Here is a 16,947-nt window from a genome sequence, read left to right on the forward strand (position 1 = left end):
AAAACAAACTGCATCATTTCCATGTCTTTGATTCCGGTCTGTGTTTCTAGAAAGTTCTAAATGTAGTCGTTCTTCTCTCTGTTCAACGTTTCCTCTTTCTCACAAACACACGACGGTCGATAAACAAACAAGAATTTTATTTATAGACAGACAGAGCTGTACTGGTCTCACTGTAGACCCGGTCTCACTGTAGACCCGGTCTCACTGTAGACCTGGTCTCACTGTAGACCCAAATAAAGACAAGACAGCAACATGATTACAGTGACGTAAAGGTTTGTTCCCGTCGATCACGTGATCAGATTAGCCCTCACTGACAGACAGCTGTCGGTCTGCTGCCCCCCAGTGGAAATCAACAAAATGAAATCAATTCAAGGATGTTTTTTTTGTGAAGTATTTGAGTTTGCAGTAATACACAGTAAACATTTCCTCTGGTACATAATCAAAGACATTAACTTCCTGTCGCGACCACGTGACCTGGAGTGACTCGGCGTCAGTTCTCCAACAGAGGGTCGTTTACACTGCACCCCCCACCCCCCCAACCTGGAGTCAGATCTCCCGCCCTCTGATGCTGACGACATACAGAATCGATCCTTGGTCTACGGTCACGTTAACGGAGCTTCAGCAAACAGACGCCGTGTCTGACGTCAGCCGCGTCAGTGGCTCTGGGACAGGACGGAGTGGCAGCGCGGGCACAGACAGTCCACCGACTCAGCGGTGAAGCGTCGGCACCGCGGACAGCGGGCGGCAGTGGTGGGAACCACGGCTATACTGTAGGGACTGTCCTCACGGATGATACCTGAGCACACAGAAAGACGAAGAGTGACGTCACTGAGCACACAGAAAGACGAAGAGTGACGTCACATTTAGGAAATACATTAAAAATGTTACAACTAAATCGGTGAGGCTGTGGTGAGGGTTTTTACAGAAACAAAAAAACAGATCAGTCCGTTTTGCGCATGCGCCCTGTGTCAAAACAGGTGAGAACTCTCGGGAGCTGGAGCTAGCTTGTTGTTAGCTTGGAAGTAGCGTTGAAAAGAGCCGGGAAAATCGCTGTTTGTAGTTTAAGTAACAGAACGGTTCGCTGTGGAGGAGACACGAGAGAACTACAGACCGTCAGAACTGACGCTGGAACCATCAACCCGCCGAACCGAGCCGAGGTAAACGGGTCATTTATTGTTCCTTATTCTTCTTTCGGAGTCATCACAAAAACAATATTTAAACTACAAATATTATTTTAAGGAAAACCGAAATCTGTACACGATAAAAAGTCCGTTCACAGGAACCATGTGTGTTTAGTACTTCACTCCAGTCACCAAGAACTTTATTTTGAAAGTTGTTCAACTGAAGTGAGAACCTGTGACTTACCGGGAAATGATTTAAGAATTACTGATTATAAGATCAAAATGTTGCGTTGAAGAAAACGTTACTTTTTGTAAATGCCCTCAAGGAAACCGGAATCGGCAAATATCGGTTTTAGCAGGTGGTACATGAAATAACCGGAAATCGTAATCAGACAGAAATAAATAAATAAAATGTAACAAGTGACGCTGCTCACCCTCCAGGTTGATGAGGAAGGTGCCGTGGTGCAGTAGGGCATCTGAGGGCAGATCCCGGGGGAGTTCACTGGTCAGGTTGACTCGTGCGGCCATCATCAGTTCAGCCAACTGAGAGGAGGTGGAGGTGGGCTCCTCCTGGAGAGACTGGGGGTCAAGAGGAGGAGGAGGTGAGTTTGTGTCCTTGTTTACAGTTCACTCTGACGGTCAATTCAAAGACAAATAAAAAAGTTTCCTTGGCTCAATGTGCAGTATGTGTGTACACCTTAGATCCTATGTTGGCCACTAGGGGGGGTTAGACTACTCTTACCTCCATCAGTTCAAACAGCAGACCAGGTTCGATGGCGACAGTGAGGTCGTACTGAGCAGAGTTTTTCCCAGGGATAGAAGACAGGAAGGAGTCTCTGATGGCACACGCCCCCTCCACGGCCTCCTGCAGTCCCGGCCTCTGCCACACGGAGCTGCTCTTAATCCAGCCGCTCCTGAACAGAGTCTCTCCCTCTGCAGGAACACAGCAACAAAACAGTTCTACACAGTACCTGTCGACCGTTGAACTCCACGCCGATACGCTGCGCTCACGATACGATTTTATCACGATTTTCTTTAAAACCAATGAGTTCCAGGCAAATCCAGTGACTTTTTCAGATACTGCCACCTACTGGACTAGAGTGTGTAGTGTCATGGTTTGACCAGTGACTGGTCCTAGTAAACCTAGTAAAAATAGTTCCGTTAACATGAAAAACTTCAGTCTAGAACGTAGATATTGAAGTTCTCTCTATGTTCTCGACTACTTTCTTCAGTTCAGTTGATGATGATCGGATGACGATGTCGTACGACGTCTGACACTTACCGTCATGTCCGGGTGCATGAAGGTAAACCTCCTCAGCCAGGTGGGGCAGGATGGGGGCAATAGACCTGGTGACTCCGTCCAGGATCTCCTCCAGGACGGTCTGACAGGACCTCCTGCCCACAGAGTCTTCTGGATCGCAGTACAACCTGGTTCAACAGACGCAGCGTCTCAGATGAGGATGAAGATGATGAAGATGATGAAACACAAACGGAGGATTCCGTCGGTCTACCTGTCCTTGATGATGCTGAAGTAAAAACTGGACAGGTCTCTGGTGATGAAGGTCTGCAGGAGACGGACGACCCTGCCGGCATCGAACTCACTGTAGGCGTCTGTGACCTGCGGACAAGGCTCCGTGTTACATCAGTGGTTGACCCCTGGTCCTCACCAGCCTCAGGTCCTGGTCCTCACCTTCATGCTGTAGTCACGCAGCTGGTGTAACATGTACTGGTCGATGTAGTACATGTCCTTGGAGTCCACAGCCTGGGAGGGCGGGTCGAAGCGGTGCAGGTTACCGAGCAGGAACCGCAGAGTGTTCCGTAACTGGAGGGAAAAAAAAAAAAAACAAATTTAAGAAAAATGAAGAAAAAAAAAAGCCAGACTCGACTCGGTTCTGCGTCTGTACTTTGCCGATGTTCTCTCTGGCTGAGTCGAGGGAACCGGGACCGATCTGGACCTCAGAGAAGATGTTGGACTCTGCAACCCACCAACGCAGGACGTCTGCCCCGTACGCCGGCAGGTCCTGTGAAGAACCCAGGAGAACCAGAACTGGTTAACCCCACACCGGGACCTGGTGTGTCCTGACCCTGGTCCAGACCCCGGTCCTCTCACCTGTCCTCCGTTGATCACCGTGTCTGGATCCACCACGTTGCCCACCGACTTGGACATCTTCTCCCCCTTCTCACTGACCGTGAAGCCGTGGACCACCAGTGACCTGGGACACACCAGGGTCTCCATTACACATGGTTCAAACCACAGACTGGTCCATGGACGTAATGATGACTAAAATAAGGTCCAACGTCCCTGTAGTTTGATGTCAAGTTTGGATCGATCCTGTCCTTCATAAAACTGAAGACTAAATATACGTTTGTTTACTTTTAACATAAACGGGAAAATAACGATAAACTCAACGATATGTTATGATTCACGACACGATTCTATCACGTTTTTTTGTTTGTTTACGATACCATAGGGACTAGGGAACTAGGGATGTCCAATATTAACTTTAATATCCGATATGCCGATCTTGTCCAAACACTTAATTTCCGATTCCTACATCAACTTATACCGATACAGAGCTGGTAAAATGTATTTATTTATCTGTACTAACCACTGTAGGAGTTACTGCACCAATATTCAGCAACAATCCACTGATTAAGATACATTAATAAAATGAGCTGCAATGCTGCCATCTAGAGGCTTTCACTTTCATATACAGCTGTTTTTCCCCAAAACTATTTTTAGAACACGCATCATTTGATGAAACCCAGGCATTGTGTTATCGGGTTTTATTATCGGAGGAAAACCTGATAACGATTCTTACAGATATTACATAATTATGCTAATATCGGGCCGATAATATCGGTAGTCCCAACCAATATTTTAGGCACATACTGCCACCTACTGGACTGGAGTGTGTAGTGTCATGGTCTGACCAGTGACTCCTCACACCTTGACGGACCAGTCAGTTTTTAGTTCAACCAATGAGAACTGTCACGGATTTGTATCGATTTTTAGTCGATTGACGATACATCGTTACGTCCGTTCACACTAACGTGTGATATCGTGTTATTTTTTATAATTATTTTCAAATCAGTTTGTTTGTTTGTGAGCGGCTACTCACTTGTACGGAGCTTTGTTCCGAACTGCGACACTAGTGAGCAGCGAGGACTGGAACCAGCCTCCGATCTGGTCTTTTCCTTCCACGTAGGCGTCGGCCCTGGAGTCGGACTCTGCAGATCAGAGGAGAACCGAAGGGTTAATGATCCGTCAGCTGAACGGCTGCAGACGAGGACGGAGTCTGGAGGAAAAACCAGAGGGGGTTAGTGAGGAAACTGCCATGTTCACCTGGTGTTTACCAGAACGCAGCCCAGTCCAGTTAGTGCCCTGACTGACAAACCAGCAGCCGGCCCACATGTACTGTATGAAGCCCACGTGTACTGTATGAAGCCCACGTGGTCAGTATGAAGCCCACATGTACTGTATGAAGCCCACGTGTTCTGTATGACGCCCACGTGTTCTGTATGACGCCCACGTGTTCTGTATGACGCCCACGTGTTCTGTATGACGCCCACGTGTTCTGTATGACGCCCACGTGTTCTGTATGAAGCCCACGTGTACTGTATGAAGCCCACGTGGTCAGTATGAAGCCCACGTGGTCAGTATGAAGCCCAGAAGCCCACATGCACGGCTGGGAAGCAGAGTGGTGTTAGAGGAGCCAACATCAGAAATGAGAGCGAGACACGAGAGAGTGACGAGCCACAGCCGGGCTCATCAGGTCAAAGGTCAAAGGTCAAAGAACCTGCAACCAGAGGTTTGCGTAGTGAAGTGGGGAGCCAGCTGAGGCGAGACTCAGGCTCTGAAGGATCGTCTTCCATCTCCTCTGGAAACACAACCAAACACAGACGGTTCTTCTTCTCCTTCTGTCAACAACTCAAACAAATCAACACAGAAACAAACACTGGCGAGAACCTGACCGTACGACACCAATCACGATACGAGTCACGATACGAGTCACGATACGAATCATGATACGAGTCACGATACGAATCACGATACGAATCACGATACTTTGGTTTTCCTTAAACAATTGAATTGTAGTCAAACTGTCGGCACAGAGCGATCCAGATACTAGATGTCGTAGTACTTCAGTGTATCGATATTTTCTTCGTTTTTCTGGTCGAGAACACAGAACCGATGAGAGTCCGAACGTACGGTACCTTCTAACACCGCAGCCCACCGACGCTCCACTGTCAAACCAGATGTCCAGCACCTCCTCTCCACGGACGTAGTCCGCCGCTGCTCCTGCTTTACTCTGGAGCAGACGAGAAGACCGTGTGTGTGAGGAATGTTTTTGGTTAAATCACAGATAAATAACTTCTTAGATAAATCTGTGTGAAGGCCTCACCTTCTTCACCACCTGCGGGGGCAGCAGAGTCTCAATGGGGAGCTCCCACCAACAGTCGCTGCCTTTTTCCTTAAAGAGCTGTGCTATATGGGACACTGTGTGTCTGCAGAGAGGGTGGGGGGACAGGGGGAACGGGTGAGTGTGTAGCTACAGACGTGCTGATGAAGCGGTGACTTTACTCTGTGATCAGAGGCTCTCCTGTCTCTCTGTGGTAGAAGACGGGGATGGGGACACCCCAGCTGCGCTGTCTGGAGACGCACCAGTACGTCCGTCTGTCCAGCATGGACAACATGCTGCTCTTGGCTGACTGAGGCAACACGTTGACCTTCTGCAGAGCATCCTAGACAACAGACAGACAACGTGGACAGGTGACATGCTGGTCTGATCCCGTATCCATCTCCTCAGTCCAACATTCCAGTGTAACTCAATACATTATCGTGACTACGGTGTCGCAATATATCGCCCCAGTATCGCGATACGTATCGTATCGTCAGATTCTTACCAACGTTCCCAAACCTCATTTCTCCAGCATGAACAGTTCTAGTCACTTTCTTTCTCTCAGCTCACCCCTCACCCCCTCACCCTCCTCACCCCCCTCACCCTCCTCACCTCCCTCTCCCTCCTCACCCCCCTCTCCCTCCTCACCCCCCTCTCCCCCCCCCCCCCCCCCCCCCCCCCCTCCCCCCCCCCCTCACCTCACCTCCCTCTCTCTCCTCACCCCCCTCACCCTCCTCACCTCCCTCTCCCCCCTCACCTCCCTCTCCCCCCTCCCCTCCCTCTCCCTCCTCACCCCCCTCTCCCCCCCCCCCCCCCCCCCCCCCCTCCCCCCCCCCCCCCCCCCCCCCCTCCCCCCCCCCCCCCCCCCCCCCCCCTCCCCCCCCCCCTCACCTCACCTCCCTCTCTCTCCTCACCCCCCTCACCCTCCTCACCTCCCTCTCCCCCCTCACCTCCCTCTCCCTCCTCACCCCCTCACCTCCCTCTCCCTCCTCACCCCCTCACCCCCCTCACTTCCCTCTCCCTCCTCACCCCCTCACCCCCCTCACTTCCCTCTCCCTCCTCACCCCCTCACCCCCCTCACTTCCCTCTCCCTCCTCACCCCCTCACCTCCCTCTCCCTCCTCACCCCTCACCTCCCTCTCCCTCCTCACCCTCCTCACCCCCCTCTCCCTCCTCACCCCCCTCTCCCTCCTCACCCTCCTCACCCCCCTCTCCCTCCTCACCTCCCTCTCCCTCCTCACCCTCCTCACCCCCCTCTCCCTCCTCACCTCCCTCTCCCTCCTCACCCCTCACCTCCCTCTCCCTCCTCACCCCTCACCTCCCTCTCCCTCCTCACCCCCCTCTCCCTCCTCACCCTCCTCACCCCCCTCTCCCTCCTCACCTCCCTCTCCCTCCTCACCCTCCTCACCCCCCTCTCCCTCCTCACCCCCCTCTCCCTCCTCACCTCCCTCTCCCTCCTCACCCCTCTCTCCCTCCTCACCCCCCTCACCTTGGCTTTGTCTTTCAGTGATGCCGTGTTGATGAACCACTGTTTACTGGGCCTGATGACGACCGGCTGTTTGGTCCTCCAGTCCACTGGGTAACTGTGTGTCCACGTCTCCTCCTTCAGCAGAGACCCACAGTCCTCCAGCATGGAAATGACTACAGACAGGAGGAAAGACCACAGACTGGGTGAGGACGGACGCACGCACGGACGGACGTGTGAACTGGTGTCAACACTGGTACCTCTGTCAGTGCCGTCCGTCATCACAGACAGATCCTGGAGGTCAGGACCTGCAGCTTCTGTGAACCTTCCTTCCTCGTCCACCAAACAATCCTGGAATTGAAGGAAAAACGAAAGACAAAAAAAAAATCAACCACAAATCAGTTTGACCAGAACCATAGTTAGAACCAGACGATAAACCAGGGAAGTAACGATCACCTCAACTGACCATACGATTTATGTACCTCTTATCTGCTCTGGTCAAACTGGTCAAACTGGTCTGGTCTGGTTGACCTGGTTAACTGTCAATATATGAAACAACAGGAAGTGGAAACAGTTCCACTGGAGAACACTGTTGGTGTCTGTGGAACCGGTTCTTCCCACGTTCTGTTCCAACACCTGAACGTCTCTCAGTCTACGTAGGACCTGATGACTGGGTTTGATAGTGGGTTTTTAGGAGCATACTGCCACCTACTGGACTGGAGGGTGTAGTGTTATGGTCTGACCAGTGATTCAGATTTGATTTCAACCAATGAGAATTGTCAGGGATTTGTATCGATTCTTTTAACCAACTTACGATGTATCGTTACGTCCCTACTTGTACGACATTAAAGCGTAGCCTTTTTTTACTCCTCAGTGAAAAGTCAACGCACCACAGTCAGATTAAAGTTTGACGCCACACTGTAGTCGTCCATGCCGTGAGCCGGGGCGATGTGGACCAACCCCGTCCCCTTGGCCATAGTCACATGGTTGGCTGGCAGTAACGGCACTTCCTTGTCAGGGATCGTGGGATGTTTGCACGTTCCACCTTTAAGATCAGAGCCTTGAAGAAAAAGTTCAGGCGTTTGTAAACGTGTCGGACAGAGGTCGCAGGTCGTCGGTGGAGTCGGTCACCGTTTACCTGTGAAGGTCATCACACCCTCCAGCCGTGTGCCGAGTAGAGCTGCTACAGCAGCTGTGCATTCAGTGGCCACTAGGAGGAGCTGAGAGTTGTCTGCTCTCTTCACCACCGAGTACCTGCAGGGTACAAACAGAGGAGAAAGTACTGCAGTACTGATCAACAAATACTACTACGGACGCTGTGTATTGGCAAGAATCTGGCGATACGATACGTATCACGACACAGGGGCAACGATACGATATATTGCGATATATCGGCACATCAATATATTGCAATGTAATTGTTGTAAAATGTTAGTTAGTTAGTTGGTAGGCAACGGTTAGTTAGTTGGCAAGGGTTAGTCAGTTGGTTGGTAAGGGTCAGTTAGTTGGTAAGGGTCAGTTAGTTAGTTGGTAAGGGTTAGTTAGTTGGTAAAGGTCAGTTAGTCAGTTGGTAAGGGTCAGTTAGTTGGTAAAGGTCAGTTAGTCAGTTAGTAAGGATCAGTTTTAGTAAGGGTTAGTCAGTTGGTAAGGGTCAGTTAGTCAGTTGGTAAAGGTTAGTTAGTTAGTTAGTAAGAGTTAGTCAGTTGGTAAGGGTTAGTTAGTTAGTAAGGGTTAGTCAGTTGGTAAGGGTTAGTTAGTTGGTCATGTTAGTTAGTTAGTCAGTGTTAGTTAGTTGGTAAGGGTTAGTTAGTTGGTAAGAGTTAGTTAGTTAGTTAGTAAGGGTTAGTTGGTTAGTTAGTAAGAGTTAGTCAGTTGGTAAGGGTTAGTTAGTTAGTAAGGGTTAGTCAGTTGGTAAAGGTTAGTTAGTTAGTTAGTAAGAGTTAGTCAGTTGGTAAGGGTTAGTTAGTTAGTAAGGGTTAGTCAGTTGGTAAGGGTTAGTTAGTTGGTCAGGGTTAGTTAGTTAGTTAGTGTTAGTTAGTTGGTAGGGGTTAGTTAGTTAGTTAGTTAGTAAGGGTTAGTTGGTTAGTTAGTAAGGGTTAGTTAGTTGGTAACTTACTGGGCATTGGGCATAAAGCACACGGCCTGGTTGGCAGGGATGGTCCACGGCTGTGTGGTCCACACCAACACAGAAACACTCTCTGTTCCTGTTGAAGAGACACAGAAGGACAGGATGTCAGACGTAGTAGGGTCAAAGGTCAGAGTCCGTGCGGTGGTGGTGGTGGTGGTGGTACCTGACAGCTTGGAGTCATCCATCTGTGGGGGCAGTTTGATGAGGGGGAAAGTGACATAAACTGCCCTGCTGACATGGTGGGGGTCGTACTCCAACTCTGCTTCAGCCAAGGCCGTTCTGAACACACACACACACACACACACACACACAGACTCACAGTGAATATTGGCTGACCCCTCCTGACCCCCGACCCCCATCAAAAAAGAAATTGAACTCAGTACCTTGACGACGGAGACCAGAACACAGGTTTGTAGTCCCGATAGATGAAGCCCTGGTCAGAAACACACCCACACACACACACACACACACACACACCAATACATATTAATTAGCGATGTGCGATAATATCGGTCGGCCGATATTATCGCACATTTTGTAATATCTGATAATGAAAACCCAATAACACAATGTCTGGGTTTCACCACCTGTGTTCTAAAAATATTTCTGGGGAAAAACGGCTGTATGAAAGCCACTAGATGGCAGCATTGCAGCTCATTTTATTCACCTATTTTAATAATCAGGGGAGTGTTGCTGAATGTTGGTGCAGTAACTCAGACAGTGGTTAGTACAGATAAATAAATAACTAGGAGGCCTCAGTGATCAGGCCGCAGTTACCTTCCTTCACCACTAGGCCACCACTGTCCTGCTATATCGGTATAGGCTGATATCGGAATCGGAAATTAAGTGTTTGGACGACATCGGCAAAAAGTTCATATTAGACATCCCTAATATTAATCTGTGTTTTCCCATTGGTCAGGAACTTGACCACTTCCTGTTTCTCTAGCCCACCCACAGAGGTCGAACGTCGTCCAGCGAGTGGGTTCACACCTTGCTGTGCATTTCCTGAAAGACTTTAAGCTGAGCGGCCTCATAGGATCCATCGAAGGTGTGGTAGCACCGGTCCCAGTCGGCCATGACGCCCCAGCGCTGGAAGGCGGCCTTCTGACGGGCGATGGCCTTCTGGGCGAACTCCCGGGCTGCGGAAGAAAGATTCAAACCGTTAGTGGACCATGGACCCGCGTCCAGCAGCTGCTGGTCTCTGTCCTGCCTGACCTTTCTGTCTGATCTGCAGTGGACTCAGCCCGCTGGTGCCCAGCTCCCCAAGAGCCTTCAGCTCAATGGGCAGGCCGTGGCAGTCCCAGCCGGGGACGTAGTGGACCTGCCGGCCCCGCAGCATCTCGAACCGGTTACGGATGTCCTTGATGATCTGCGTGGAGTCGGACACGGTCGGTGGGTTAGTTAGTCTGGCTTGGTTTTTGAATCACTAGTTTGAACATCAGGAAAATCCACAGAATAAAATAGCATCAGTAAAAGACACCTTGTTGAGGGCATGTCCAACGTGGGGGTCTCCATTGGCATACGGGGGCCCGTCGTGGAGACAGAACTCCTTCTTAGCTTTCCTCTCCCTTTGCCAGGAATAAAGGTCAGCAAATCTACACTCCTGAAACCACACGTTGTTTGGTGTTAACAAAATAAAAGTTTTAAAAACCTGGTTTCAACTCTTTCTCTGTTTAGTTTTCTATCTTCGGTGATTGTAGATGTTTTAAGTCTGTTAAAAACACATCAAATATTATTTTATGTTAAGCTTCATATGTATGTTTACCTGCTGGATGTGCAGCTCCCGGTCCAGCTGCTTCTGTCCGGTCAGCTTCATGGGGAACGTCGTCTGTGGAAGGAGCACCGTGTCTCGGTACAGTCCCCCGGGAGCAGACCCCTCTGACGGCCGAGTGCTGCCTCCGTCCGAACTGACACCATGACGGCGGCTGCTGCTGAAGGAGACAGCGGGCTGAAGCAGGCCGCCTACCCCCTGTGACCCCCGCCCCCACCCCGCTAACGCACGGCTCACTGCCGGAACACGGCGCAGCAGCAGCATGGAGAAGAGACGCAGCGCTGCGGCCACAACAGAAACGGTAAAACGGACAAAAACACACACCGATGTGTGTCGTTTCTCAATGTTACAGTACGGAGGTGTCGCGCCGTTCAGTTCCGCCCTCTGGGAGCACCGTGTTTCTACCGGAAGGTATTTTACAACGGACAACTACGGACACCCGGCGGGACCAAACTTTGTCCCATTTCACGCAACGATAAATAAATGAGATCAAATGTAAAGATTACGATTTAAACCTTTGTTGAATGAATACAAATTAAAAACGAGCTTTTCCTCCCAGACTTTGTAGGATTTTTATTTTTCTGTGAAAGTGGCTTAGCTGTCATGTATAGATTTATTTATGGAAAATTATTATTAAAATAAAACAAAGCTGTAACTTTGTGTTTTCATAAATAATAATAATGTAGTAAATGTCAATCAATGTGAACGATTTATTTCCGTTTGTCGATAACGAGTGTCTGTACGCAATACGCGAACTTTGTCTGAAACTGACAATAATCTTATATTATATTAAACTTTTCATGTTGCCGTTTAACAACAAAAATGCTACCATTCAAAGTGGTTAGCATTCAGTTAGTAATTAAAAAATATATATTATACGATACAACAGTGACTTCTTATAAATACAGATTACGACGAGTCTCAATAAAATAAACGCCATTTTTAAAATGAAAACAAAACAAAGTTTAAATGATAAAAAACATCAGATTTTTATAAATCAGACCTAAAACCCGTTGCTGCTAAATAAAATAAAATAAAATAAAATAAAATAAAATAAAATAAAATAAAATAAAATAAAATAAAATAAAATAAAATAAAATAAAATAAAATAAAATAAAATAAAATAAAATAAAATAAAATAAAATAAAATAAAATCGTTGTAACGTCCGACAATAAGTGAACGCAGCATTATCCACAGCAGGTGGAACTGAGAGGCTGATGACGTCACCGGTGGATATAAAGTGCACGGCTGCTGCTGGGTCTTCATTCATTTGTCTCCTGAGCAGAACATCGAACCGCCGCCAACTCCAGCCACGATGAACCGACTGTGTGCGACTGTCTTCGCGGTTTTCCTGCTGGTTCTCTTCGTCTCTTCTCAGGTCGGTGCCTTCGCTAATTAGTGAAGTTAATTAGTTCGTGTACTTGAGTTTAGTTTAATTTGATGTCTTCACACTCAGACGAACTAACGTCCGCTCCGTAAACATCAACAACTAACGTTCAAATCCCGACGTGATGTGTTTACGTTTGTGGGAATAAATTATCTTATTTTATAAAAGCTAATTTTCGACTTTCGTAAAGATTTTCAACACTTTTTAATCAGAGTGGGGGAAAAAGTCGGTCAATTAAGGAAGTCAGAAGTCCATATATGGTCATGGGAAATAAGAGAAGCTCATGGAAAAGTTCTGAGAATTTTAATCGGTTTCTGCCTCTGATTTGGCGCCTTTTGTTGTTGTTCTGTCTGTGTGTTTGTTTGTTTGTGTGCGCAGGTGGTCGATGCTGGAACCAACTCCACCAACTCCACCGCCGACACGGACACCGGCAGCAACCACACCACCAGTGTCAACAGCACCACCACTGACAAGAACAGCTGTGACAGGAGCGCCACCTACAGCTCCACCCTGTTCCCACTGGCCCTGGCTGCGGCCCTGCTCTATGGTTGGTCACAATGACTGCTTTGATTGGCTCACCTCACTGGACTCACTGGACTCACTGGACTCACTGGACTCACTGGACAGAACCTGGCTGCAGTTTCTGAGAGTTTAAAAAATGATCTGTGGATTTCACCTGAAGGGCACGAACGTATCCCTGCTCCCAGCAGGGGGCGTACATTCACCTTGGTTATGGCTGTTTGATGGATTGGGGAGGGGTTAAAGCTGCGCTCGTGTTCTGGGTGAATGTGGGTCGGTGTCGAGGGAACCAGAAGTTCTAGTGTGTTGTACCAGATGTAACGTTTCCTAAAACACGGTTGAAAATGTGACGTTTTAGATGTGACTTTTGTAACGTTGAATAAAAGCTTTACACAGTGACGTGTTCTGCTGTTTGATTGGCCGGCGTTGAACCGACACCAACAGCAGGTGGTGTCGAATGTGGGTTTATTTATTTATTTTAATCCAGTTCTGTCTGGTTGAAAACCTGAAGGTATTTGATGTTAACAGCCCCCCCCTCAGCCCCCCCCCCACCTGGTACAGGTTCTCAAAGGGCCTCTGTTAAAGGGTGGTAGGAATTCACCTGTGGCCCCGCCCCCCCACCTGTCCACACTTTGATCCTGGAGGGACTCGGTGACAAAGGCTGGATTGTCAACACTGATTCTAATCCACTGGTCACATCAGAGGCCACGACCCCCATGTTTGTACAGGGTCATGTGACCAAAGTCGGTCTGTTGACCCTCAGAACTTGGCCACGTTTAACCCATTGTTGTCCTTCAGTCCTCTGCTCTCAGTTCAGGTGTGAGTGGGGGGGGGGACAGTTTTGTCTTAGAATTCACTGGAGTCAAACAGTTCTATCATCAGTGGCTGAACTACATGAACCTCTGGTCAGACCAGGTCCAGGTCCCAGACCAGGTCCAGGTCCCAGTCCAGGTCCAGGTCCAGGTCCCAGTCCAGGTCCAGAGAGTTTGTCTGTGAACCAGGCCTCAGTTTTTGTTCATTTTTTTGTTTTGTTTTGTTTTTTTTGTTTGTGTGACGGCGTTCATTGTTTCAGGGAAATCGAGAGCTGCTCTGTGACCACATCCTGTGCTCAGAGGAAGCTGCAGTGACGGTTGAACCAGAACCTGTTCCTATTTTCCACAGGTTCAGAGAAATGAAATGTAAATTAATAACAGCCGACAGCACAGACACTGACGACCGACACTGACTGGTGAGAAACCGCAGAAGGTAACGTTGTTCTTGACAACAGTCTATTTATAAAAATATAAAAAAATAAACTAAACTGTAGCAGTTTGAACCAGAAAATGAACCAACACCAGGAATACTGGATAAAAATCAGTAACTGATGGAGGAGGAGATCGATGCAGTATCAGGAGAGGAAATACTGCAGTATTTCAGAGTACAGATATTTTCTTACAGTCGTAGTTAAGTACATGATGTCGGCAGTGACGCTGCCCTCTGCTGTCCTTTTCCATTAACGTTTGTTTCTATGAGTGGAAAAATGAGTTCAATTAGAGAAATATTTCCGTTTGGTGTCAGAATATTTACAAACACAGAGAGAAAAAGTCAAAAAACAAAAAACTCTGTTTTCACTGGTTTTCATTTATTAGAAGAAGAATCAAAAGAAAAAGAGAAAAGATAGAATCATATGATGGGGCAGGGTGGGGGGGGACACAGAGACAGAAACCCCAACGCCTTTTTTTATGAACAGAAGTAGAAACAACAACCAATGACATTTGACCTCCCTCTCTCCCGCCCCCTTGTGGTGGACTGAATTAGTTACACTTGAACGACGTTAACCCTTCAGTGTCCGTCGTTGTCATCACACCGCTGACGTCCACTCCCTGTCGGTCATTTCTGTCTCCATCCAGGCCTGGTCACAGTCACTGATGGAGCGAAACCCGACCATCTGCTCCGCCCACTGGGCGACCCTCAGGAGCTTCACGTCTTGGACGGCAGGACCAATCAGCTGCAGGCCAATCGGCAGCCCCCGCCTCGACAACGCCACGGGTAAGGACACGGCAGGAAGTCCTTCGGTGAAGGAGAAGGAAACACGATGAAGATGGTGAGATCATTTCCTGTTCTGTGGTGACGTGTGTGTGTGTGTGTGTGCCCCCCCCATGTTGACCGGCTGTGTGAAGACGTCTTCCTGTGCACTCCGTGTGCGGTTGTCTTCCTGTGTGAAGTCGCGGTACCGTGCCGCGCCCCTGGGGGGGGTGGGGGTCGGCGGGACGCCCCCCCCCGACTTGAAGACGCTCCTGAAGTCGTCGGCGATCTGTCTGTGTGTGTGTTTGTGTCCCTGCCATGTTGACCGGCTGTGGGAAGACGTCTTCCTGTGCACTCCGTGCGCGGTCGGCTTCCTGTGTGAAGTCGCGGTACCGTGCCGCGTCACTCAGGGTGGTGGGGGTCAGCAGGACGTCCACCCCCGACTTGAAGACGCTCCTGAAGTCGTCGGCGATCTGTCTGTGTGTGTGTTTGTGTCCCTGCCATGTTGACCGGCTGTGGGAAGACGTCTTCCTGTGCGCTCCGTGTGCGGTTGTCTTCCTGTGTGAAGTCGCGGTACCGTGCCGCGTCACTCAGGGTGGTGGGGGTCAGCATGTTCTGTCTGTGTGTGTGTTTGTGTGTGTGTACCTGCCATGTTGACCGGCTGGGTGAAGACGTCTTCCTGTGCGCTCCGTGTGCGGTTGTCTTCCTGTGTGAAGTCGCGGTACCGTGCCGCGCCCCTGGGGGGGGTGGGGGTCGGCGGGACGCCCCCCCCCGACTTGAAGACGCTCCTGAAGTCGTCGGCGATCTGTCTGTGTGTGTGTTTGTGTGTGGTTGTTTGTGTGTGTGTGTGTGTCCCTGCCATGTTGACCGGCTGTGTGAAGACGTCTTCCTGTGCACTCCGTGTGCGGTTGTCTTCCTGTGTGAAGTCGCGGTACCGTGCCGCGTCACTCAGGGTGGTGGGGGTCAGCAGGACGTCCACCCCCGACTTGAAGACGCTCCTGAAGTCGTCGGCGATCAGTCGCCGCACTTTTTGGGCCTTCAGAAAATAATGTTGATAATTCCTGGGAATGAAAACGAAGAATGAGTTCATCGGTCGTCAGCGTTCAGACGGAGACGACGGCTGGGAACGACACCACTCACGATACGACACCACTCACGACACGACACCACTCGACACCACTCACGATACGACACCAACTCACGATACGACACCACTCACGATACGACACCACTCAGGATTCTGTTGTTTACGATACGATTTGATCACAACTTTTGAAACAAAAAGAGCTCCAGACAAATTGTGACCAAACATAAATATTTATATAAATTATAAAAACAGGAAGTGGAAAGAGTTCCACTGGAGAACACTGTTGGTGTCTGTGGAACACGTTCTTCCCACGTTCTGGTCCAACACCTGAACGTCTCTCAGCCTACGTAGGACCTGACGTCTGGGTTTGATAGTGGGTTTTTCGGAGCACACTGCCACCTACTGGACTGGAGGGTGTAGTGTCATGGTCTGACCTCTGACCTCTGACACCTTCATGGACCATTCAGATAATTTGTGGTTTGAAAATGGATGGAATAAGTTTTTGATGCACCGTTTTAGCAGGAAGAAGTTTCCAGAAAGAATCCTTCCTCTGACGACATCGTTCAAGCCCTGGTGTCTGGTTGACGCGTACATCGCATCCGTTGAACAGTTCACTTCACTGCGATGTCCTGACACAAAGAAACAGCGTTAAGATTATTATCAGAAACACGACCGGTCTTAGTCTCCGCCCCCTCGGGCGTCGTACCGTATTCGAGGCCGTCAAACCGAGCCATGTTGGAGGCCACCTCTGTGTGGCACAGGACGTGGTAGCACACGATGGAGTACTGGGTGTGAGGGAGCGACACCTCCTTCACTCTGGCTCCCGCTCCTTCAAACATGTCGGCAACGCGGCTCCACTGAGCCACGGTCTCCGCGGACAGTCCTGGGGCGTGGTACTCCTGTGGTGACAGCAGACAAGGGAGCGGTGGCGTCGAGGGCGTCGTTTCATTCCTAATGATAACGAGGGATAAACAGTGAATATTGTTTGACCTTTGGAATTCCGACACACAGGTTCTTGACGTCAAATTCCTCGAGGAGCTCCGTTGGAGATGAAGGAGCAGG

The 16,947-nt window shown here is 49.4% G+C and overlaps 2 protein-coding genes across 2 annotated transcripts in view; both read right to left on the minus strand.

The window, feature by feature from the left end:
- Positions 1-116: 116 nt before the first annotated feature.
- iars2 (isoleucyl-tRNA synthetase 2, mitochondrial) lies at positions 117-11,288 on the minus strand. The gene is given in 24 exon segments (XM_008307841.3): positions 117-796; positions 1,556-1,700; positions 1,864-2,054; positions 2,404-2,549; positions 2,633-2,739; positions 2,812-2,943; positions 3,026-3,142; positions 3,232-3,334; positions 4,244-4,352; positions 5,340-5,358; positions 5,360-5,434; positions 5,528-5,630; positions 5,707-5,867; positions 7,013-7,164; positions 7,249-7,339; positions 7,879-8,048; positions 8,127-8,242; positions 9,105-9,192; positions 9,280-9,395; positions 9,500-9,549; positions 10,107-10,255; positions 10,332-10,485; positions 10,597-10,719; positions 10,882-11,288. Coding segments are annotated over 24 exon segments (3,030 nt in total). The 5' UTR covers positions 11,152-11,288; the 3' UTR covers positions 117-653.
- A 3,183-nt stretch (positions 11,289-14,471) lies between these two features.
- Positions 14,472-16,947, minus strand: part of qrsl1 (glutaminyl-tRNA amidotransferase subunit QRSL1) — a 4,543-nt gene continuing 2,067 nt past the window's right edge. Inside the window, exons 7-11 of the mRNA XM_025059142.1 lie at positions 16,876-16,947; positions 16,592-16,784; positions 16,397-16,514; positions 15,656-15,859; positions 14,472-14,845 (exon numbers count right to left, since the gene is read on the minus strand). The exon at positions 16,876-16,947 is cut by the window's right edge and continues 30 nt beyond it. Coding sequence (XP_024914910.1) covers positions 14,635-14,845; positions 15,656-15,859; positions 16,397-16,514; positions 16,592-16,784; positions 16,876-16,947 — 798 coding nt within the window. The 3' untranslated portion in view covers positions 14,472-14,634. The remainder of the gene's footprint in view (positions 14,846-15,655; positions 15,860-16,396; positions 16,515-16,591; positions 16,785-16,875) is intronic.

Source organism: Cynoglossus semilaevis, chromosome 1 (assembly GCF_000523025.1).
Source record: "Cynoglossus semilaevis isolate Cse_v1.0 chromosome 1, Cse_v1.0, whole genome shotgun sequence".
Lineage (NCBI taxonomy): Eukaryota > Metazoa > Chordata > Actinopteri > Pleuronectiformes > Cynoglossidae > Cynoglossus > Cynoglossus semilaevis.